Below are 23,973 nucleotides of genomic sequence, written 5' to 3'. Positions count from 1 at the left end.
CCTCACATACGTTATCTCGTTTGATTATCACCTGCCTCCGTTCAGGCCACTGCAACAAAGTCCCATAGACTGAGTGGCTTATAAATCATAGGTATTTATTTACCATGTGTCTAGAGGCTCAAGTGCGAGATTAAGGTGCCAGCAGGGCGGGGTTCTGGTGAGAGTTTTCTTCTGGATTAGAGACCATTGACTTCTCTCATCCTCACGTAGCCAGAAGAAAACAAGCCAGCTCTACGGCCTCTTCTTATAAGGGCACTGACCCCACTCCTGAGCGCTCCAGCCTCATGACCCAATTACCCCCCAAACCTGCACCTCCTAGTGTCACCACATCACATAGGGGATGAGATATCCACATGTGAATATGGGGGCCGGTGGGGGAGGGGGAACACAGACCTGCAGTTCCCAACATTACCCTAATTCCTTAAGGTAGATAAATCGTGTACATGTTCCTGTCTGTCCATGTTAGAGAAGGTTGAAGCTTGGGGAAGCGTAATGATTCATTCAAGGTCCCACAACAAGTGGCGGCAGGGACAGAACTGGAACCAATCCTCTGACTTCACATTCAGGATTTTTCCTGTTCCTTCAGCTTTCAGTCAGTATTCATGTTCCTTCCCACCCATACCCCGCGGAGGAGTACACTTCCGGAACTTAGGCTGACGAAGGCATTGCTGATTAAATTGAATTTCTCCTGATCGCTAAAAGAGAATCCTCGTGCCACCTTTCTGCAAAGCAGGAGATGCTGACATACCTCTCCCTGTTGTTTTTCATCAGACCCTTCTTACGACTCAGTCAGGAGAGGAGGATGGGGCAATAACATGAATTCTGGCCTCAACAAAAGTAAGTAAATGTCACACTACTATTTGGAGGAAAACATTTTTTCTACAAACAGGGGGGTGGAGAACAGGACCATGAGATAGAGCAGGACAGGGTGAACATTTGTTGTCCTGCTTTGGGGGAGGACATCCAAATGAACTGCCAATTTAAGGCCTGCTGGTGATATCTGCTCCTTGAAAGACGGTATGGGATTTTCATTCAGACCCTTCTGTTTTGTTGCATTGCATTTGGTTTCAGAATTTTTGAAGTGCGAAGCCTTCTCAGGACTGGGTTCTGTATGAATGCAAGGTCCCTGGATTTGGACCCAGTCACTTACGTCATAATGGCCCTTCGTGACTTTCCTCCTCTGAGTGTTGGAACTTAATCGTACCAATATCCCTGTGCTGGTGTCATGAGTGGCTGAGGTGGAGGGTAGTCTTAGGAGGAGATGGCAGGGCTCTGACACATCAATCTGTGCTCAAGTCTGACCCAAAAAATCTCCCATTAAGGGAGTAGGGATAAAAAATGACTATAAACTCCTAACCAGAAGGGGTCCGTCCACCTTGCTACCTGTAGGAAGCGAAGGGTCAAGCATAGGAATCAGTGGTGAAGAGACTTCTTTCAGGAAGGGGTTAGGATGACCAGCTGATGTCCAAGCAATAACCAGGATTCCTTTCAATGCAATTGTCCTTTCAAACAATTCATTGTTTGTTTATTCTCGGCCCAAGACTTGGCACTCTTGGGTCCACAAAGATGAACCAGACCCAGGCCAATCTGTCAGGCTGGGGAGAGGGGTTACACACACACACAGTTCTTTCCATCTGGGTGATATCAGGGAAGGACTGTGGGCCTGGAACCACTTGAGTTGGCTCTCAAAAGAGGGGCAGGATTTGGACCTGCAGAGATGGGGAAGACAGACCCTCCTCGGAGAGATGGGGGCCAGGGAAAGATGGCAAGGTTGACGTGTCTGGGAGTCAGTGAGGACTCCAGGTTCCTGGAGTTTAGGATGCACAAAGGGAAGCGTTCTGGAAAGGTAAGGAAGGGGCACAAAGGGTAGTATGACGGTAGACCTTCATTCTTTAGTCAGTGAAGACTCACCAAGGCATCTCAGTGGTGGAGTGAAATGGTTTCAGAAGATTGAGCCAGCTAAATATCATATGATGGACCAGTGGGAAGAAGGGGAGTAGCGAGGAAAGAGACAGAGTAAGCCAGAAGCCGTGCAAGAAGCAGCTCAGATGGAGAAGCTATGGCGGCAGTGGAAAGGCTGTATGTGAGAGGTTCCGTGAGGGGAGCTCACGAAACACGGAAGCATGACGCGCGTGTGACGCTCGCGCATACGTCACTGTCCCATTAAGGACCTCTAAGTTTCCTCTTTAAAAATGCAGTTCACAGTGGCAACACCATTAGACATGCTGTGCTGTATATTTTTTGTTGTTTATCATTGTCTCTCCATTAAAATGGTAAGTTCCACCAGAACTGCTGGTTCATTGCTGAATCTCTAGCCCCAAGAATACTGCCAGCACCAGTAGATTCCAGATAAATATTTATAAACTAAAATGAATGAGTGAGTAGAGAGTGAGAGGATGAACAAATGAATGACAAAGTACATTCGTGTTCCTTGTGGAGGGCATTTACCAAGATGTTCCTCTTCCCTCACAGAGAGTGACCCCATTTACCGTATTTCTTTCCCTGCCGCAGGCCCCCCACTTGCAGGAGCACAAGCAATGAGTAAGAATACTGAACAAAGGCCCCAACCAGGTACCTGTCCGTGATCGGTAATCTCTCCTTTGCTCCTTATCCAACCATTGTTTCTGTGTGGTCAACTGAGGAGGGCTGAGACAATAGACAGTGTGTGTCTTCGGTTTTCTCTTTCCGAGAGGGTCTGTATTTGACTCCCTGTAATCGCTCTGTGAATTACAAGTACCAGGCCCTAGAACAGGTAAACACTCATTGACTATGGGAGATAGAACAAATGTAAAGATTAAAAGATCCAACGCCTCATGTTGTAAAATAAAGAAACTGAGGCCCAGAGAGGTCAAGTAATTTGCCAAAAACCACCCAGCTGGTTTATGAGACAACTAGAGCTGTAGCCCCAGACTCCCAAGCTGCTGTCCAAACCTTTGAGGTTTCACACAACTTGTCTTCTGAAATGACCCCATCCCGTAATGGGTCAGCTTAACAAATTAGGCAGGGGAACTTCTAAAACCAAGGACTTGGGAGACTCTTGGAATGAAACTAGGTCTATAACATTCTTCTATTACATTTGTATTTTGATGACCTCACCTCTACTTGAATATTTATATAAGTAACGAGTTCACTGTTTCGGTAGGCTCCTTTCTACTATTTGAGCCAAAGTCTCCCTCCTTCTAACTGCCATCAAGCTTTCTAGTTTGCTCTCTGGAAAGCCTTCCCCCTGTTCTGTAGGAAGGGCCTTCCTATATCTGAAGACAGCTGTTGTGTCCACTCCCAAACCTCTGTGTCTTCTCTGTGTGACACAGCTGAGAGTAAGTTCTGGACAAGTCACTTGCTTCGGGACAGATAAATATTGTTTCCCATCTCTACCAAAGGCAGAGCAATAGAGAATTAACCTACATTTCATCAGGAAGGTTAAGAAAGAGCCTGCTGACTCTGAAATACAAACCAAACAGGATTTGACACAGTGGATCTAAAGAATTCTCAACAATAACAAAATTAGACATTACCTGCCAAAAATATTTTCATTGTCATATTGTGTACCTACGACACATATATGTGGATGCAAGAAGGTAGACGAGGTAGCTTTGAAGACTCTTCAAGTTAATTCATGATTGTAAGCAGAAACCTAAAGATCATGTTGATTTTCTTAAAATTGCAATTACAATTTGCAAAAATAGCAAAATTGTACCAAACATTTGACAGCTTGGCCAAGTTATGATCCAGCTCTATACCATTTTCTCCCTTGAAAAAAGGAAGACCAACCTCACAGAACCAGAATCACAAAGTTTTTTTTTAGAATGAAATAATCACGGAAGTTTTACATACACTGAGATATAAAGAATAATCATTTTATAGCTCAAATACAAACTCTGGCCAGTCTTGTCAAATCTGGTACTAGAAGGGAACTAAGGAGTCAAGTAGCACAACGCTTTCATCTTGCACATGAGGAAACCAATACCCGGAGACTGTCCAGTGAATCAGTTAGTCGGCAACATAGCTGGGGCTAGAATCCGGGCTGCATGATTTCCAGGCACGTGTTTTTAATGCTACATCACAAAAACAGACGTGTGTAGAGAGCTCTTAAAAGACTAAGAATCATTAGACCTTTCTTTAAACCCATTTAACGAGCCATCCTTTACCTTATTCATTAGGACTGAGTATTAGCCAGCTTCTTTCCATATGGTTTCACGATTCTGCTGCCGGTAATGACAAATGTTAGACACCAAATATGAAAAAAAAAAAAAAAAGATACTGCTGGTATCCTATGTTTCTGTAATTATGGGGATGAAAACTATAACTATGCCCCAGATCTTTGAGGCCTGCATATAAAAGTAGTAAAGTTTTCTGAAATCAGTTTTTTCTATGATACCGAAATAAAAGTATAAACCCCGGGGGTATTCTTATTATTAATGCTGTTGTTTTTATATTTTTAATAACAGTGAAGCTAATTTCCTTTTTTGCTTCCTCAGATCCATATCAGATCCTGGGCCCGACCAGCAGTCGCCTAGCCAACCCCGGTGAGTTTACTTTGGCCTGGAAGGTTTTTCTTTCCAGAAAGTTCCATAGCTTTGTGAGGTCACACAGAGACCTCTGTCCTACGTTCAGACACCTGAGTAGGAAGTTACTTGCACTCCTTCCCTTGAAATGGTCAACATCTGCTTCTCTAGGGTACAAGTGAGAGGTTGGGTGTTGTTATTAGGTTGTTATTAGTTATGTCCGTTAGCTGAGGCTACTTCGGAAAAACAAATATATTAGCACTGCATATATGCATGGAGGTTGAGATTAGTAATAAATGGCACAGGTAGAAATTTTTGTAGGGAAAGAAGGCAGGGTGGGGAGGAAAGATGAGCAATTCCAGTGAGTTCTCAGTTATGGTCCTCCTGGAAGTCACAAGTAAATAGATGTTCCAAAGACGTATTATTCTTGACTTCAGAAAGTGTTACAGTTATCCAGCCTTATGAAAGAGGGGTGTCCCTGAAAAGTTGTAGATAAAATGACTCTGACAATGTATTTTAAGAGTTTGTTATTAAGAATAGCTCTCAAATGAGTTCCAAACCAAGATCACCAAGTATGTGAGCTAACTGGCAACTTTACAGTAATAAAGCCCGCACCTTCCCATCCCGGGGCACTCCTGTCACCAGTGTCTGCAGGCCCATTCTTTAGTGCCTGGCCCTTCCTGTTTTGGGATAGGAGGCAGGAGCCACCCAGCTCCCTCTCGCCTTAGTTTTCTCTCTGCCCCAGCTCTTCTTTGTAAGACTTGGACCTGGGAGCCAAGCACTAGGGCTCTGCTGAGGAACATTCCAGGTCCCTTCAGCCTGACGCCTGGGCCTCACCTTCTGCCTGTGACTCTGGCAGTGGTTTCCTGGCCCCGACTCCCTTTCACGCTGACAGGAATACTTGGGGGGACTTCATCCAGTAGACAGAGATGAGAAGAAGAGATTCAAAAATCTTGCCCCAGATTTTTTTGTGGCTTGCCCCAAATCATACAGCTGGTTCTAAGGAAGCCAGCACCTCATTACCCACAGGGAGTTTTCCCAGTGTGCCTTGGGGCACACTATCTTAAGGTCTAATCTTGCTTATGAAGGCAGCCTCAGTGACAAACAGAAAAGCAAGTCAACAATGAAAACAGGGGCTGCCGGAATCAGTAGATTCTGCATGTAAAAGGAAATTAAGGGTTTCTTATGAAGGGCGAGAGGATCCTTGCATTTAGGGACTTGAGCTTCTGGCTTTCCCAGGCTGAGATCCTCTGTTTTCTCCCGTCCGCCTCACTGCCTGCAGGAAGCGGGCAGATCCAGCTGTGGCAATTCCTCCTCGAGCTACTCTCCGACAGTGCCAACGCCAGCTGTATCACCTGGGAGGGGACCAACGGGGAATTCAAAATGACGGACCCCGATGAGGTGGCCAGGCGCTGGGGGGAGCGGAAAAGCAAGCCCAACATGAATTATGACAAGCTGAGCCGGGCCCTCAGATACTACTATGATAAAAACATTATGACCAAAGTGCATGGCAAAAGGTATGCCTACAAATTTGACTTCCACGGCATCGCCCAGGCTCTGCAGCCGCATCCGACCGAGTCGTCCATGTACAAGTACCCTTCTGATATCTCCTATATGCCTTCCTACCACGCCCATCAACAGAAGGTGAACTTTGTCCCTCCCCACCCATCCTCCATGCCTGTCACTTCCTCCAGCTTCTTTGGAGCAGCGTCCCAATACTGGACCTCCCCCACGGGTGGCATTTACCCCAACCCCAATGTCCCCCGCCATCCTAACACCCACGTGCCCTCACACTTAGGCAGCTACTACTAGAAGCTTAATCATCGGTGGCCTTCTACCCGAAGCCCCCGTTCCTCACACCTCCTGCGATACTTTGGACTCCAAAGGACATATGTGGCCTTGAAGAGAAAACAAAACTGGATGTTCTTTCTTGTTGGATAGAACCTTTGTTCTTTAAAAAGACAATCCTTTTTTTTTTTTTTTTTTAAATGTTGGTAACTTTTGCTTCCTCTACCTTGAACACAAAGATGGATCATTTTCTGGGCCAGTACACCAGTTTGGATTCTCAATCTCCTACCATCTTCTGAGTTGAATATTTAGATTACTGGAATGGTTGTATCATGGTTCTAGGAAAGAAACTGTACCTTCTCTTTGTATTTTTATGACCAAAGCAGTTTCTTATCAATACACGGGTCTCATCATGGACCTTGTAGGGTTCAGTATGATAAAGAATCATGGACTTAACCAGTTACGCTCTGGTTTGAGACTAAGTGAAACTAGAGGCAGGAAGCTTATAACCGTATTTTAGCAGGACCTAATTCAGTGGATGGCAACTGGAACATTGGTTATGAAGGCCAGTGAAGTTTTCACCCAACTGGAATTTAAAAGAAAGAACATGTGTGTCGTATTTAAGAAGCCATGGGCATTGCAAAATTTCTCCCAGTGGTCGACATGCACTAGGCCGACCATCCTCTCTAGAAATACTCAAGATATGATCTAAGAAATGTTAATGCAAATGCAGACATTCCTGAAAGACAGAGAATTAAATAGTTTTTTAAAGTAATGACAGTGGGTCCCAGAACTTTGAAAAGTCTTAGGGATTTCTAGACACAAACAGATTCGCAAGCGCTGTGCGTTTGTCAGACCACCAGTCCAGGGTCAACCAATCAGAAGGCAACTTACTGTATAAATTATGCAGAGTTATTTTCCTATATCTCACAGTATTAAAAATAAATAATTAAAAAAGTAAAAAGAATAAATAAACGAGTTGACCTCGGTCACAAATACAATTTTACTATCAAATCGGTCGTTGTTATTTTTTTAAATGTAATTTGTACATCTTTTGTCAATCTGTACATTTGGGCTGTTTGTACGTTTTTATAGCTGGTTTGAAAAAAGCATAATGTGACTATTGCTAAAAAGCAACCAGGACGTTTAAGTCACTGACTTTACTAGGAAGAGAAGCACTGTGCCGTCTTTAACACGTGCGCACAAGCAGGTTAAAGCAATCCATTTAAATCTTTAATGCTTTGGCGATGTGTGTAAATAGCCATAATGCAATAATCACAACTTCGAAAACAACAAACTTTCCCTTGTGGATACAAGGGATGTTCCTGCCTTATATATGCAATATATTTTTTAGATATTAAAATATATATAATTTTGCAAGTAATCATTGACTTTTTTAAGACTATATTAAGTGTTAAGCTGACAACTGTCAATGAAGACTATGTTGTAAAATAATTTGACTAAATAAATTGTGCCTTCTTCTCTCAGAACTAAGGACACTGGTTTCTTATTTACCCCTCATTAGTTCAAAGGGTTTGCCCAGGGTAACTTTTCTGTGGACCTCTTGCACCCGAAAGACTTTTTCATGTGTGCAGCAGAAAGCACAAAATCGATGTGGTTTTTTATTGTTGTTTGTATTAAGGTTCTTCAGAGGCACAGGGCTGATATGATATATGGTATTTGTGGAGATTTACTATGAGGACCTGGCTCACAAAATTATGAAGGCCAACGGGTCCGATGATCTGCTGTGCAAGCTGGAGACGCAGGGAAGCCAGCCATGTGCTCTAATCTGAGTCTGAAGGCCTAAGAATCAGGGAAGGCGATGGCATAAATCTCAGTCCACGGGCAGGGAAAATGTCCCACCTCAGGCAGGCAGGCAGGCAGGACACAAAGGAGTGAATTCCTCCTTCCTGTGCCTTTTGCTCTATTCACACCCTCAGTGGATGGGATGAAGTCCTCCAGCATTGGGCAAAGCCATCTACTTCACTGAGTCCACAGATAGAAAGTCTAATCTCAGCCAGAAACACTTGCACATAGAAATCCAGAAATAACGTTTAACCTGGGCACCCAGTGGCCCCAGTCAAGTCGATAGTTAAATTAACCTTCACATTATTGATGACGTTTGCAGAAAATTTTTTAAATGTCGTTTAAACCTTTCTCCAGCCTAAAAGGGATTTAGAAGATGAAAGCCATGGCCACGGATGATCTGTGTCCAAGAACCAGAATGAAGCTAACTTCAGTCTGTTGCCTCTACTGAGCGCCTCAAACCCAAGTGGCCATCCTCCTGATAGTCTAACAAATAAGATGGCCCAGCTTCCTCCAGTCCCATGACAGGGTCTTATGACCCGAGCATATTGTTAGGGTCTTTTTTCTTTTCAAGGAAGAAACTTGCTTCAAATTGCTTCAGTGTTAGGCAGCTAGTTTTCATTTCTTCTATTTTAGAACGAAAACAAATGAGGCCTGGAAAATCCTTGACGGTATGGCAAATGAGACTCATCGGTATCTATGCAATCTTCCCTGGCTAACACTGAGTACCTTCTAGACAACGTGTCTACCTAAATGAAAGGAGATGTGTCCCAGAACGTTGGTCTCCAAGTTTTCTTTCCAATTTTTTTTAATTGCACTCTACCAGTACAAAAAAAAATGTTAAGCAAATATTCTCAATATATGAACATTGATTTATGAATCATACACACCGTCACATTATTATTATTTATATTACAAAACAAAGACAAAACAGGAAATTTTTCAAGAGCAATATAAAAATAAATTAAAACTGAAATTCTAATGTTTTCTTCCTATTTTCTTTGTATTGCATATCTCTTTCTGTCAACACTCAACAAGAAAGGTAGTTGTTAGAGGAATGAGTATGTATGTATGGGTTTTCTAGTGACTTCTAAGAAAGGAGAAAATAAAAACTTGGTGTTAGTGATCCAAGCATAGAAAGAGAAATGATAAAGGCCAGGTATGTTTAAGAATAGTCGAGCTTGGGGCTCCTGGGTGGCTCAGTCGATTAAGCATCCAACTTCGGCTCAGGTCATGATCTCATGGTTTGAGAGTTCGAGCCCTGAGTCGGGCTCTATGCTGACAGCATGGAGCCTGGAGCCTGCTTCAGATTCTGTGTCTCCCTCACTCCCTGCCCCTCCCCGCTCATGCTCTGTCTCCCTCTCTCTCTCTCTCTTTCCTCCTCTCTCTCAAAAATAAATAATAAAAGTTAAGAAAAAAAAGAACAGTTTAGCTGGATTCTTTTGCAAATCTCCACCTCAGCCAAGCAATTTTCCATCAGTTTTGCAAAGTAATCATTAGGGAAAATAGAGGCAAGTATTTCTTGCTGCTCTGGGGAAAACGGGATGCTTAGACCATCAGGCGTTCACCTTTTTAAGAGATTTTCTTTATATGCCCTATTCAAGCACTGGCCTATGTCCATCACCTCTACAAAGTCTCAGAACTTTGGCCAAACCTTGCCTCTTGAATTTGCTCCCCACAATGCTCCCACATTTAGGGAGTCGTTGCCTCCCTGATGGGACCAGGGAACCGTTTTCTCCTTACAATCATCTGTGTGGTGTGAAGGCTGGCATTCAGTCCCCTGTAATGCCCAGATTTAGGGTTTACTAGCTTTCTCAAGAGCATCCAGCTGACCTGACCAGTGGCAAAGGACATATAGTCTCTTTGCCATCCTGGCTGCTTGTTCAGTATTTTCCCCACTCAACTATCTGTAACTATGTCATGAAGTTCGTTCAGTCTAATAAACAGTGCAAGCCAGGCATACAGAAGCGTGGTAAGCCCGTGAGTGGTTCTAATGGAAATTATTCTTTCCCAAGGTTTGGCATGCCAGTCAACACTCTTTTGAACAGGAGGTCATTTTTTTCTACTGTCGAAACGTATTGTTGACTCCCACACAAAGGAAGATATAAATTCGACATCTGTTGTTTTGCTACATTTTTGGTGGTCAATGACCACTAAAGATTTAATAACACCTAAGATGACCATTTTTAAAATTTCACCAGTAATATCTGCATGCAGTTGACTGTGTTTATTTAGTCCGTGGGTAATGCTAAAATGTGGGCCCTCAGATAGGGTATAGGTTAGACCAAAAGAGATCCGGAGGTTCCAGAACACCAGGGTGGAAAGGAAGATCTGTGTATCCTAAGCCAAGGTGCTGCCAAGCCAAGGCAATGTTTGGGGAGGGAATAGAAAGCAAAGAAAAATAAAATAAAATGCAGTGTTTTCTGTAGGTTGTCTGTGGACTTGGTGTCACAGTCCACTTCCTCAAATACCTATCGAGTCAACAACCATCACGTAAATATATTACCTTAAAACCTATCGAGAAGGTACCATTTGGGGCAGCAACCCTTTGGCATGGTTCTTCTGCTATCCAGCCCTGATCCCACACCTAGCTGGGGATCTGCCTCCTGGAGGTTCCTCTACATCAGCTGCGATGCTGGGCTTGTGTCCAGCATGCCCTCGGGAGGAGGCAGTGAATGGGGGAGAGAAGGGAGGTAATAAAGAACTAGAATGAGGGGTACCAGGGGACTCGGCTCTGGTAAGTAAACAGGGGCTTCAACTCTTATCCAGGATGAGCTTTGTGTCTTGCAAAAAGCACACTGGATACTTCATCATATAGAAAGCTACTGAAATTGACACTGTACTCCTTCAGCCGGGGAGTCCATCTGAAGGATTATGAAAGGTCAGCAGACGTCAGGACTACAAATCCCAGGCTCCCCTGGGGGTTGACGGACACTTCTGAGAGGAAGTGGTTTAGCCAGTCAAACCTCTAGGGCTTCAGCCAATTGCAAAAGGATATGGAGGGAAGCTTTTGAAAGGAATGTCGGCTCACGTGCCTGGGGTCTGTCTCCCTCTCTCACTCTCACTTGGCCTCCTGTCTAATTGTTTCAGTCTGTCTGAGCTGGTAAATTCCTAAGCACATAGTCAATTTACACTTTGCTTAAAAGCTCTAAGGGGAAACAGAAAAAGTTTCCAGTGAGACCACTCACTTACCTACAATTGCTAAACTAACCTTTTGGATTTTAACTGAGTTAGTTACCTCATGTATTTTCTTAGTGGGAGGAGAGAGGCAATTTAGGTAGATAAATGAGCAAGGATGTAATGCCAGAGGTCCTGGGTTCAAATTCTGACCTTTCCAAGGCGACGCAGCTGCACCTCTGAACCGAGGAACTGAGTAATGTCTCTGTGAAGAGTTCCTGTGAGGTACGAGATGACACATGTGGAAAACCCTTTATTAAATACTGTACAGGAAGTATATCTAAAATCACTGCTATCTGCTGGTATGTGCTAGGCTCATCTAGTTCTCATCTTCCGAGAACTTCTATTAAATCCTCAGTAACCGGTGAGCACTTTGTTCGGAGAGTTGAGTGCAGGGTAGATTTTGTTTTGCGGTCAAAAAGGCATTTTCCAAATGAATGAAAAGTGGGAGTAAACTGGATTTTCCAGAGAGCCATTGTGTCTTCCCCATCCCCAGCCCTCGCCAGTGCCCGACTTGGGCGTCTGCCCTTCGCTGGCTCTGCCTATACCTGAAGTCTGTAGAGCATGCTGCCAGCTGCAGGAAGCTGCAAATAAAATGAGACTGTTATGAAAGAATGCGAAAAATGCCCTTTGTCAGAAATGCTGGGTTGGGTTTTTAAATCGGCTAAGAGGTAGAGGCTGGGAGCTAGGATTTTATGCCTAGTAAGCTTGGCTCCAGATTGTTTGCAGACCATACGCTAAGAGAATACATACAGGACAGGGAGGGGCACCCGGGCGGCTCAGTCGGTTGAGCATCTGGCTCTTGATTTGGGCTCAGCTCATGATCCCAGGGTCATGGGATTGAGCCCTCAGTTGGGCTCTGCACTGAGCATGTAGCCTGCTTGGGATTCTCTGTCTCTCTCTCTCTCTCTCTCTCTCTCTCTCTCTCTCTCATTCCCTCTTCTTCTGCCCCTCTCGTACTCTCTCTCTTTCTCTCTAATAAAAAATAAAAGATTAAAAAAACAGGGATGGCGTCAGAGAGACCTGGGTATGAAGCCGGTCGTTTCCACTATCCTAATTATGACATACTACATCTGAGCCTGATTTTCCCATCTGTAAAATGAAGATTATCGTCATAACCGTACAGCGTTGTCACGGGAGTCAAGTTAAGACACTGTAAGTAAAAACGTTCCGCATGTTGAAAAGAATTATGGAAACGCGAGGTATTGTCTTGGCAAGTAGCTGTCTGTCGTTCTCAGATATCAGAAAATAAGAGTCGAATCACACTCTCCAATTCCTTTGTATATCATGAATATACTATTTTAATTTAAAAAATTCTAAAAGCTTGAAACAGTCACAAACTTACAGAAAAGTTGAATTTACAATGAACATTTTTTTTTGAAGCACTTGAGAATAAGTTGCCAGCCTGATGGCTCCATCACACCCAGATGCTGCAGAGTGTATTTCTTACAAACAACGTTCTCCTACGTAACCCAGTGCGATTGTGAAAATCAGAAAATTAACATAGATTTCTTTTTCCTTCAGATAGTAGCACCTTTATTTAGGAACAGTCACTGTAAGAACTAGAAGCACATTTTATACCTTCAGAAAGGTTGGCCGTTGGAAACTGCACAAGGGATGTATTCAAGAGGAGAATAAATATGGACAGATTTGGGCACCATTCACTCTTTGCTAATTGTCCTACTATTGCCTTTTGTAGCAAAAGAATTCTGTTCATAATCCCAATTGCATTTAGTTGTCCCATATCTTTAATTTTTTTTTAATTTTTTTAAGAGAGAGGGAAGAGAGTAGAGACAGGGGAGAGGGGCAGAAGGAGAGAATCTTAGGCAGTCTCTCCACTGAGCAAGGAGCATGATGAGGGGCTTGATCTCATAACCCTGGGGCCCTACTGATCCATCCAGGGGCCCTATTGTCCCACATCTTTAGTCTGCAGCATTCCCGAGCCTTTCCTTGACTTTTAGAACTTTGACAATGTTGAATATTACAGGCCAGTTATTTTGCAGAATGGCCTTCCATTTGGAGCTGTCTGGTATCTCCTCATTATTAGAGTTAGGCTAGGCATCTACAACAGCAGTATCACAGAGGGATGCTACCTTCTCCATGCACTTTATGGATGGCACACACTTTCAACTTATCCCTTTATTGATCAAGTTCGTTTTGGTGATTTGATTAAGGTAGTGTCTTCCTGGGGTGCCTGGGTGGCTTGGTCAGTTAAGCGTCTGACTTCGGCTCAGGTCATGATCTCATGGTCCGTGGGTTTGAGCCCCGCGTCAGGCTCTGTGCTGACAGCTTGGAGCCTGGAGCCTGTTTCAGATTCTGTGTCTCCCTCTCTCTCTGCCCCTCCCTTGTTCACGCTCTGTCTCTCTCTGTCTCAAAAATAAATAAACATTAAAAAAAAAATTAAAAAAAAAAAAAGGTAGTGTCTTCCAAGCTTGTCCACTGTACTTTTCCCCTGTGTAATCAACAAGTATTGTGTTTTGTGGGTAGGTACTTTGAAATCATGTAAATATCTCATTCACCTTCAAATTTCAATGTATTCATTTATTTATGTCTCTAGAGACTCATGGTTTCTAATTCTATCCACTAGATATGTGTTCTTATCATTGTTTAATCTGATGATGATCTTGCCCCAGTGGGACGCCATTAAAGTTGGCATCTGTGCTCTTTGATAGTTCCCACCAATCTTTGAGCACTTCTTTGTTTTTCCAACAATGTATTTGGGGCTCCCTAGCCTAGCCCCCAAATCAGTTGTTTCTCCAAGGATCGCTGGTTCTTTTTAATGGAAAATGATATTTAGAGCCCAAAATCTGGGTACTAGGTGTGCTCACTGCTATTGCAGGGTCACTGCTCCCATGCCTTTCCAGGGGACAGAGTTAGGTAGCATATGTACATACACACACATACATCACACACACACACACACACACACACACGCACGCACGCACAGAGATATCTACATGTATACATATGCTGTGTTAGGATTCTCCAGAGAAACAGAATCAATAGGATGCATAGAGAGAGAGAGAGATAAGAAGGGATTTATTATAAGAGTTAGTTCATGCAATCGTCAGGACGAAGTGTCCCACAACATGCTATCTGCAAGCCGAGGAACCTGGAAAGCCAGTGATGTAATTCAATCCAAGCGAATCCAAAGGTCAGAGAATGGGGTGAGGGGTCGGGGCAATGGTGAAAATCCCAGTCTGACTCCAAAAACCTGAGAACCAGGCGTGCCAGTGTCTGAGGGCAGAAGAAGGTGGATGCCTTGGCTCAAGCAGAGAAAGAGAATTTACCCTTCCTCCCCCTTTTTGCTCTACCCAACCGATTGGCCTTTAACAGATTGAATGACACCCACCCACACTGGTGAGGGAGATCTTTACTTGGTCTGCAGTTTCAAATGCCAATCTCTCCCGGAAACACCCTCGCAGACACACCCAGAAATAATGTGTTGCCAGCTATCTGGGCAACGCTTAGCCCAGTCAAGCTGACACTTAAAATTAACCATCAGATATGATTAGACATTGATGTCCATAGTTATTTCTTTATCTCTCCATCTATATTGAAAACCTGACATTTACTCAGATGCGTCCATTTCCAATCTAACACCACAGGGTTCACCCTAGTCTTTCCCTTTCTGTATTGTAATTCCCTTATTTGACAGTGAGAAACATGGCTTCCATTTAGCATAATTTAGGCACTTACTTATCAGTCCTCCTGCATGCAACCAGTCTCCTATCTCTGCTGCACCCCCACCCCCCTGTGACATTCCTTTCTCTGCTCTGGCTCTCAGTTCCCACCCTGGCCACCTCACTACATGGGCTCCCTCCTTACCCCATACCAGGCCATGCTTCCATATGATGTCCTCCTCATCCTGTCCAAGCTCTGACACCCCAAGCCAGGCCACCCCTCTGCAGGGACACCCTCCTCCATCTGCTCAAGCCCTGACTCATGACAGGCCGCACCCTTGTCCCCCATGGGTACTGTCTTTACTCCACCTGGACACTAGCACTGCACTCCGGGACACTCTTGTCCCCCAGGGCAGGCCCTGATAACACTGCACTCTGATACTTTCCTCATTCTGTTCCCTGTATGGCTTCAAGAATAAATACTTTAGGAGAGAAAAGAAAAGAACGGGAAAGAAGGGAAAGGGAAAGGTGAAAAGAAGAGAAGCAGATAAAGGGAAGATCTGGAAATATACATTTAAAACTGCACAAATCTTGCTGAACATATGTATGTTTGGGCCATGGGTGAGGACAAGGGACTACAAATCTCACCAATGTGGTTTCTGCTTGTCTCTGTACTCTCTCTCTCTCTCTCTCTCTCTCTCACACACACACACACACACACCCCTACACCTTTTGAGATGAAGAATCTAGAGTACAACAAGAGAAAGGAAAGAAAGATATAGGAGTTAACCAGAGAGACCAAGGAGCTAGGAGCTGGTTGGGGATGGGCATAAAATAAAACAATCTTTAAAAAAAATTTTTTTAACATTTATTCATTTTTGAGAGACAGACAGAGACAGAGCACAAGCAGAGGAGGGGCAGAGAGAGAGGGAGACCCAGAATCTGTAGCAGGATCCAGGCTCTGAGCTCTCAGCACAGAGCCCAACACAGGGTTCGAACCCACAAACTGTGAGATCATGACCTGAGCGGAAGTCGGACACTTAACCAACTGAGCCACCCAGGCACTCCCAAATGAAACAAGTAATCTTGAGCTGGGTATCCAGGGGAGAGAGTGGAAGGAGATGGGGAAGGATATGTCCGGCCAGTGTGGAAAAACAATACTCTCGGATATGCCACAAGTGTTTTTTGAGGGAGGCTGGGGTTAAGAATGGCATCAACTTTTTAATTACTTTTGATTATCAATCGGTGCTAAGATCCAGATCTATTTGTATTTGAAGGCCTGTGTCCTCCATTAGACTATAAGGACATGAAGGGCAGGAGCTGTGTCCAATGTTTTCTTTTTAATTCCTAGGACCTAGCAAGTGCGTGGCTTTATGGAAGGGTCTGATACATGCCTGTTGTTTGTCAAACTGCACCTGCTGGGCAGAACATGTCCAGGGTCCAGCTGCCCAGCAGGTCTGAGAGGCAGGGTAAGGTGTCTGTCCCCAGTCTTTATGGTTAACTCCAGAGACACACAGAGAAAATAAACATGTGAGAGATACAGTTAAAGTATAAGACCAGAGCACTATTATAATTTGCTGGCAATTTTTACCAAGCCAGTGTTTGGTACTGATTGGTTTCCCCAGAATATGCAGTATTTCTTTCCCAATGATTCTTGTACTGCCTCTAGGCTCTGGCTTTCAGAAATATTTAATCAAGTACCACCCATACTTTAGCAATACTTTCCAGATACCCCAGCTTTTCCTGACAACTTCCCTTTCCTTTGCTCAGTCCTTGTCTTTTTTAGGAACCTCCACTTACCTAGTTTTTTTCTGAATAACTCAAAGTTTTGTCTTAAAAAAATCATAATAGAATATTTGACTACTTGGAAACCAATACACGTAAGATATCCACCTGAGACCATTATGTGAAGAATTCAAGCTGTCTCTCCCAAGGGACGTAGTCTACAGGGAAGAAATAGGAACTTGCCACTGATTCTGAAAAGCAAACTGAATTTGGATTGTAGCTAAAACCTGCCAAAGATGGTTCTCAGTCTTCTTTCCATGCTGAATATTTAACAAACCTCAGTGATCATCTTATCAGAATCCAAGACACAAAACTCCCATTGATCCAAATTTCCAAGTGGCTTCAATCCAGCAACAAATCCTAGACTTGGTGGTTGTGCTCAAAGCCAACCCTTGAAGATTTCGGTCAGATGGAAGTGAAGAGAGGGTAGCAGAGGAAAGTGAGGATTTCCATCCCCACAATAACCTGTGTGGCCAAAGACACAGTCATCCCCTAAGCTGCCCTTCATTCTTAGGACACCTGCATTCGCCCAGAGGATTCAAGCAGCTCACCTATGGGAAATTTGGTTCACTCCAAGAGGAATATCCTGGAGTATTTGTAGCATTTCCAGAAAATTCTGGAGACACCATAAAAATTACTTGCATACAGTGTGCCTTAGGTCAAGTCTTACTTTGCAAGAAATATCTAGATTTCAGGAGATCAGCTGTTCAGTTTGTTGTGGGTTAATTACAAATGGTCCCACAGCTTTGCCTTAGCAAATGCCCGAAAGGCAATGGAGAGAAAATTGGAGTCAAAACAGGGTCTCATAATTCACAAGCAGTAGGCCCCTGGAGGGAGCCCACTCCACCTCCAGCACTTTGGGTAATCAGAGCAGATAGACAATTGTCCATAAATAGGAGGTCCTGCTGGTTTTCCTGGGAGAAACTTGACAAAAAGACAGAGGGACTGATACTTGATTTCCGAAATACACGTTTAAGTATCGTAATGCAAAAATATTAGTTTGCTCAGAGTCACAGCTTCTTTAGAAGGTGAAAACCATTCCTCTCTAAATCCTCAACCATCTTAGTCTCTGAGAAAAAATGGAAAGATTGGCCTAACCCTGGAATTTCCTGGTCTTAGTGGATTTACGACCCAAGATCCAGCGGATGACCCAGGTCATAACTGCTGGCTGCACAGCAAATTCAATTATCCTAAATTCCAGCACACCACCCTTCTTCCTGTCCCTCACCCCTGCCTTATCATAATCTTTCCTGGGCCATCGACCCCCACCGGGTTGTCTGAGCCCAAGTTTAATCTCTCAGCAAGCTCCGAGCTAACAATCAATGCTGAGGGACATCTCATCAGAAGGAGAAAGCCACATTCTTGATGAAGAGCAGTGACATAAATTCAGCCCCAGCCAGGCCCCACCAGCACAAAGGACTAAGTAAATCAGTCTTGTCCCCTCTTCCTGACCATCTCTGAGGACAGAGAAAACAGTGTTGGGATATGAGAAGTTATTTCTTGAGATTTTACAGCAGATCCTCTGACAGCAGGGAGGCCCTTACTAACTGATAAAGGACAACTCTTCTGAACGGTTTTATATTGTGCCCATTATATACCTCTCCCCACCCTGGCTGCTTATGGTTAGAGAATAGCCTTACATTATTTAGACAGGCCTAATAAAAGGTGGGCCTTTGAGTTGTAAGGGGCAGGCACTCACTCTGGTTTCCTCAAGTACTGGGAATTTACTCTAAAACACCCATGGCAATGAGGAAGACGGACATCTGGCAAAAATGGACAGACAGCCTCATGGAGCTGGAACAAGAAAGCTGCTAGAGCCTAGGGAGTTCAAGAGAACGTGCTCCTAAGTTCCCATGACTAAGAGACCTGCTTCACATCTTCCCTTGTGGCCGTCCACTATGTCATGCCTCGATCTCTCCATATTCCCATTGAAATATTTGAGAGGAGGCCTGCTGAGTTATTTACTTGCTAAGCTAACTAGTCACCTCACTCTGAGCACCTCAAGGTTTACTTGGAGCTCATGGCTTAGCTGTCCTTGGGTCAGGGCCCAACAGTGGTGGCCAGGAGAGTCCCATGTTGCAGAGCAAGCCTGGCTCTTCCCTGAGTCAGGCTGTGGGCTCGGCAGGCACCCAGACCAACTGGCCGGGCCAATCCTACTGCCAGAGTCAAGACGACACTGAGCGCAGAAGGACCCAGCCCAGCACCTCCCGTGAAAGCAATCCCCAGTTTCAGCTTCCAGGACTTATTTGGTTTCCATGCTTCACCTAGAAATCTGAAATCATCTTATGAAAAGTCTAAAAATGGCGTTTTACACCAGGATACTGCATCACTTGACTAAAACATGGCATTTTGGGGAGGAAGGAAGTAACATGGAGTGAAGCAGGCTATCAGTTTTCATCTAATCCTTACAGCAACCCATCGAGGTGGGTGTTACTGAGCCCCATCCGAGATGAAGGATTCTGAGGCTCTGAAATTAGGTTAGTAGGTGGTCTTGAACCCAGGCCTGCGTTTCCACCTGAAATGTCATGGGGCCAGCAGCACCTGCCGACTCTTTTGGGGTTTTCCACCTGTATGGACTCACCTCCTTGACACCTGCCACGGAGGAGACAAAGCAGCCCAGAGAGATGTTTCCACCTCTGAACTGAAACACAAAGCAATCTACAGTTTTCAAAGCGTCTTCACATATCTCTTTGTTCCTGTAATACACCTCTCTCTCTGAGTATGTTACCTACTTACAGGTTTACCGTCTGTCTCTCCCCAGTGGAATGTAAGTTCCATGAAGGCAGGCTTTTATCCACCTCCTTCCAGGCTGCATCCACACCTCGCACATGCCAGCCAGCCCCAGGGAGGTGATCAGCACACATTCTTGCATGAACCGTTGTCCTGTGAGACGCTCTTAGTTTGATGCTCACTCTACAAGCAAGGTGCTCCTCGGAGGCTGGCCAGCCCGAGTGCCCTTGGTGCTGCTTCCAGCCCAAGTCCTGATCTGACAAATAGATGCTCTTCGGGATGGAAGAGGAAGCTACTGTCAGAGTTTCTAGAAGTCTACGTCTACAGCAACGTTTGGCCCACCAGAGAAAGGTTTTCATTTGTTTGGAGAAACATTCCTGGAAGCTCTCCCCACCCCCATCAGGGTCCCAGGGGAGAGGGCCACCTGGCAGCGCCTGGGCCCAGCTCCGGCCTGACCACCCAGGTCCGCGGGCTCCCCTCCCCTCCGCCCTTCACTCCCCCCCCCCCCAGCCCGGGTCCCTCCTCCAGCCCTCTGAATCCAGTCCATTTAAAATGTCCTTTGAAAAGGTCTCTGTTTGGGTGAGTGCCGTGGGCTCTGCCTAGAGAGCGGCAGATTATCTGAAAATAGGTGTTATTGATTACAACCAGGTGGTCTTTGTGGAAAGGCGTCCACTTGAACCAAAATAAATATTTGCCGGCACAAAGAACAAGCCGGTCCCTGTTGCGGGGCGGGGGCGTTCTGGCGGCCGCGCCAGCAGCCAGCGGCCCCTTCTGGCCTCCGGCGGCCGCTGGGCGCGTCGCTGCGCAGCCCGGGGATTGTGTTTCTTCAATTAGGACAGAAACGCGCAGGGGGTGGCCGGGGGAGCACAAAGGCCCCGCCGCCTCCAGTGCCAGAGGCCCGCGGCCGAGGGCCGGCTGCAGGCTCGCAGCCCGCTCGGGCCTGGCGATCGTATTTTCTTTGGCTTTCTGGCGCGCTCCTTATTATTTATTTCTTTTCTCTCTGTTTTATTTTTATTTTCAAGTTGCCGGCCGGGCTGGATGCCGTCCATTCACCCCGCTGCCTTGGAGCGCGGCGCGCAGACAGCCGGAGCCGGCTCGGGCTCAGCCCCGCGGTACGCCGGCCGCCCGCACCCGGGGAGGGCGCAGCCGGGGGTGGGGGACCGGGGTGGGGGGGCGCGCTGCGGGGGACGGGCGGGGCGGAGCCGGGGCGGGGGGCGGGAGGCGGGAGCGGAGGAGGGAGAGGTGGTGCGCAGCGGCGGGCGGGGGTGGGGGGTGGGGGGGGGTTGCCAGGCTCCCCTCCCCAGGCCGGGGCCCACGTGACCTGGCGAGAGAGTCACTTTCTGGAGAAGACGACAGTAATTCGGGGTGAGATTGGGGGTCAGTTCAGGAGGAAGCCTGAACTTTGATCCCTAGTGAGGTCCCCTCTCTCTCTTTCTATCTGCAGACTGGGTCCCTGCCTCCTGCCCTGGGTGAGCGCGGACAGCCTCTCGGGGGCGCCCCAGCGGGCGTGCGTTCCCACCCCCTTCCCCAGGTCTGAGGAATCTTCTCTTGCCTCCCCAGATCCCCAACCCAGCTTCTCAGGAGACAGCGGCCATTCACCGGAGAGAAGTGGGGAGGGTCTGGCCTCTCCATCAGTTTAGGGAGACCGAGAGCGCGGGGCCATTACCACGTCTTGAAGAGGCTCTGGGGAGCCTTCCACCCGCACCCGGCGGCCAGAGGCGGTTGTCCAACGTCAAGGGTGGAGGGCTGGAGGCGGAAAAAGACACCGGAGCCTAGGAAGCAGGAAGGGCCTAACTCAGAGGGATTCTGGAAGGCAGATAGAAAAGCTGGGGTCAGAAAGTAGAGAGACGGGAAGGAAATCAGAGATAGATACAGTAAGCCATTCCTGTCAAGATCAGACAGCAGGAGAACCTAGGGCCCGGCTGGCCAACTGAGGCAGGAGAGGGATCGGAAAGGAATCCCACAGCTCTGAAGTCCCCGCATTACAGACCTGGTGCTTCTCCCTGCAGGTAACAGGTTCCTCCCTAACCCAGCGTCCTCTTGCTTCCAGAAGACATTCCTGGTGGCTGCTTTGCCGTGGTCTCTCTGCCGGCAGTGTACTAAGTGTTGTCAAGTAGAATTTCAAGACACTTACAACATCCCTGCCTCTGTCCCTCTTTGGCACCAATTTCCTTCCTTCCCCAGATCATAGCAAGAGCTGCCATTAAGTCCAACGTGGCATAAAGCAGTACGCCACAGGCCAGCCCCTGTGGAGTTAGTGTGACTTTCCATTCCAGAAGGGAACTCAGGGCATGGAGAGACATCGGTAGGTGCCTCATTATGCCTTGTGCTCTTCAGCTTTCCCCTGAGAAGTCACTTCTGAAAAGAAACACTGGCTACCCGAAGCCATGGCTAGTGAGGGCCAGCTAATTACAGGGACCTCCCATCGTAGGATCAGGTTGAGGTAAGACCTGGGAGCAGGAATTACCTTATCAAGGTAGAAATACATCAGCAGGCTCAGTCATGAGCAAAGCTGTCCCCAGATTTGCAAGAAAAAGACGGCTTAGTGGTGGATGATGTGATGACTGCTCGGAGCCTGAAAATACATCGTGTGGCATCCAGAAGCAGAATTTTTTCAAGAACCAACAACAATCTCTAAGGATGTGTAATTTGTTGATTCCACCACTCATTAGAAAGCCAGCTCCAGTGTGCAGGTCTTTGGAATCACCTCAGGCGCCTAAAGATTCTATCTCCAGAGTCAGCAGTGGAGCCCAGGGATCCTGCACTTACAACAAATGCTCTCAGAGGATTGTGGACACAGCGTGGCCTGGCACATACCCTCAGTGGTGTGCTGGTGAATGCTTGACAACTTGCTCTCGACGGGGGTAGGGTCCTGATTTGCAGCCTTTGCTGATTTCCAGGGTACAAATGCTTGCACGGTAGCCAATTTCAAGCTACCGATGGGAAGAGTCTGAACTCGGATCTGGGAAGAGAGACTCACAACTGGCTCTTGTAACTGGGACCCTCCTGAGAGACACAGCAATGAAGTGATAGGTCTTGGGGGCAGAAGCAGGAGAGGAGGCTAGATTCAAGGACTCTGCCCACTGCACCACACCATACCTCCCTGTCCTCTTAGTAAGCAGAAATGGTGACCGCAGAGCCCACGGGTGAGCCCCTCACACTAATGGCTTTGACCACAGCCCAAACGAAATCAGGAAGCAGAAAAGAAACAAACACTTGCAGTCTGTCTTTCCTTCCTCTTCACTTTGCAATGGAGTCCTTAAGAATGTGGTCCGGTTGGAGAAAAAAAACCTGAGTGCCCAACTCCTGGGGTTTGTGTTCTTTGAGGGGAAAGCGAAAGAGGCAAGGGAACAATTCTGGGAAATGTGGGCAGAGTCCTGGCAAATTTCAGAGGCCAAATAGAAGGCATTTTCGCCAGCTGGCCCTGAACGATTCTATGCAGGGCCTCAGAGACACTGTGGCAGGATGGGGACAGGGAGGCCAGCAGAGTGGTTGGTCATGCTGGGACAAAGAGGACAAAGAGAAGGCTATGGTTCCTCTTTTTGTGTTTCATTCAGGGGTGGCATAAGAAAACCACAGATATTAAGTTCACACGAAAACTACATTAAAAAAAAAATGAAAACAAAAGAAGCATCTGATCGGATCCTCTAGAACTCTGGAAGTTTAGAGATGGCCCTTATTTAGAGACATCCCCACACATAGAGTCATGTTTCTAATTATTCAGGCCTCTGCTGGCTCTTGCTTACTGAGAGCTCCAATTTACAGAATCATGGAATTGTAGAGTTCATTGTAGAGAGAAGAAAAACCTGAGGCCCAGAGAGGTAAAATTTGCCCAAGATCACACTGCTGTTCATTCAGCAGCAGTTAGAATTCAAATGTCCTAGGTCTAGGCGGGGCCTGGACCTTTATCTTATCTAGACCCCTCGACCCTATAATGTATTCTCTGTGAGTTATCTTCTACTTAAAATTACTGTAAAAAAAATGCATGGCTATAAAAGAAAATCTGCAAAATAGAGACTATTAAAAAAATGACAATAAACATAACCATCGTGTTACCATCCACACATGATGAGATAGTGACTGTGAATCACCTCCACATGTTTCTATCTAGACTGGTAGTTTTCAGGCTCACGGTTTATCAGTGTCTCCAGGAAACCTGGTAAAAATCCCCATGAAGCTTGAAGAATCCTAATGCCCAGGTTGTGTCCCTATGGGATTAAATCGGAATCTGGAGGTGGGGGCGGCAAACATCAGTATTCTTTGGAGCCCCCCAGATGATGTCCATGAGGACCACTGGCCTAGCATATTCTTCTCCTGTATCTTTGCATAGCCAACTCCATCCCCTGGGTCGGTTTTCAGTGTTATCTCCTCAGAGAGGACTTCCCTCATGACTTTACCTAAAGTAGCCCCTCCCCCCGCCCACCCAGTCGTCTCCATCTGGACCCTTTTTAATGTTCTTTGTAGCCTGTCTTACAGATCATGTATTTGTTTTTTTCCCATCTCCCTCCATTGGAAAGTAAGCCTGTGACAGTGGGCTCTTGACCACCTTCTTCATACTT

The 23,973-nt window shown here is 46.0% G+C and overlaps 1 protein-coding gene and 2 long non-coding RNA genes across 7 annotated transcripts in view; 2 read left to right on the top strand and 1 right to left on the bottom strand.

Annotated features, from left to right (window-relative positions):
* The window catches only part of FLI1 (Fli-1 proto-oncogene, ETS transcription factor), a 129,985-nt gene extending 122,308 nt beyond the window's left edge, over nucleotides 1-7,677 (top strand). For all 5 annotated transcript variants that reach the window (XM_019421395.2, XM_053900265.1, XM_019421397.2 and 2 more), the window contains 4 exons: nucleotides 772-837; nucleotides 2,512-2,571; nucleotides 4,479-4,526; nucleotides 5,788-7,677. In XM_019421395.2, the coding sequence (XP_019276940.1) occupies nucleotides 772-837; nucleotides 2,512-2,571; nucleotides 4,479-4,526; nucleotides 5,788-6,317 (704 nt within the window). In that variant the 3' untranslated portion in view covers nucleotides 6,318-7,677. The remainder of the gene's footprint in view (nucleotides 1-771; nucleotides 838-2,511; nucleotides 2,572-4,478; nucleotides 4,527-5,787) is intronic.
* An 8,067-nt stretch (nucleotides 7,678-15,744) lies between these two features.
* On the bottom strand, nucleotides 15,745-21,725 carry LOC109250368 (uncharacterized). The gene is made up of 3 exons (XR_002073009.2): nucleotides 21,405-21,725; nucleotides 21,081-21,220; nucleotides 15,745-19,276 (listed from the first exon to the last, which is right to left on the bottom strand). It is a non-coding gene; the product is annotated as an uncharacterized LOC109250368 (long non-coding RNA).
* Nucleotides 20,441-23,478, top strand: LOC128776196 (uncharacterized). The gene is made up of 2 exons (XR_008421252.1): nucleotides 20,441-20,526; nucleotides 20,859-23,478. It is a non-coding gene; the product is annotated as an uncharacterized LOC128776196 (long non-coding RNA).
* Nucleotides 23,479-23,973: the final 495 nt, after the last annotated feature.

Source organism: Panthera pardus, unplaced genomic scaffold, assembly GCF_024362965.1.
Source record: "Panthera pardus isolate Hobbes unplaced genomic scaffold, ASM2436296v1 HiC_scaffold_12, whole genome shotgun sequence".
Lineage (NCBI taxonomy): Eukaryota > Metazoa > Chordata > Mammalia > Carnivora > Felidae > Panthera > Panthera pardus.
The sequence above is the reverse complement of the archived record's forward strand: the minus strand, read 5'-3'. Positions and strand labels throughout refer to the sequence as shown.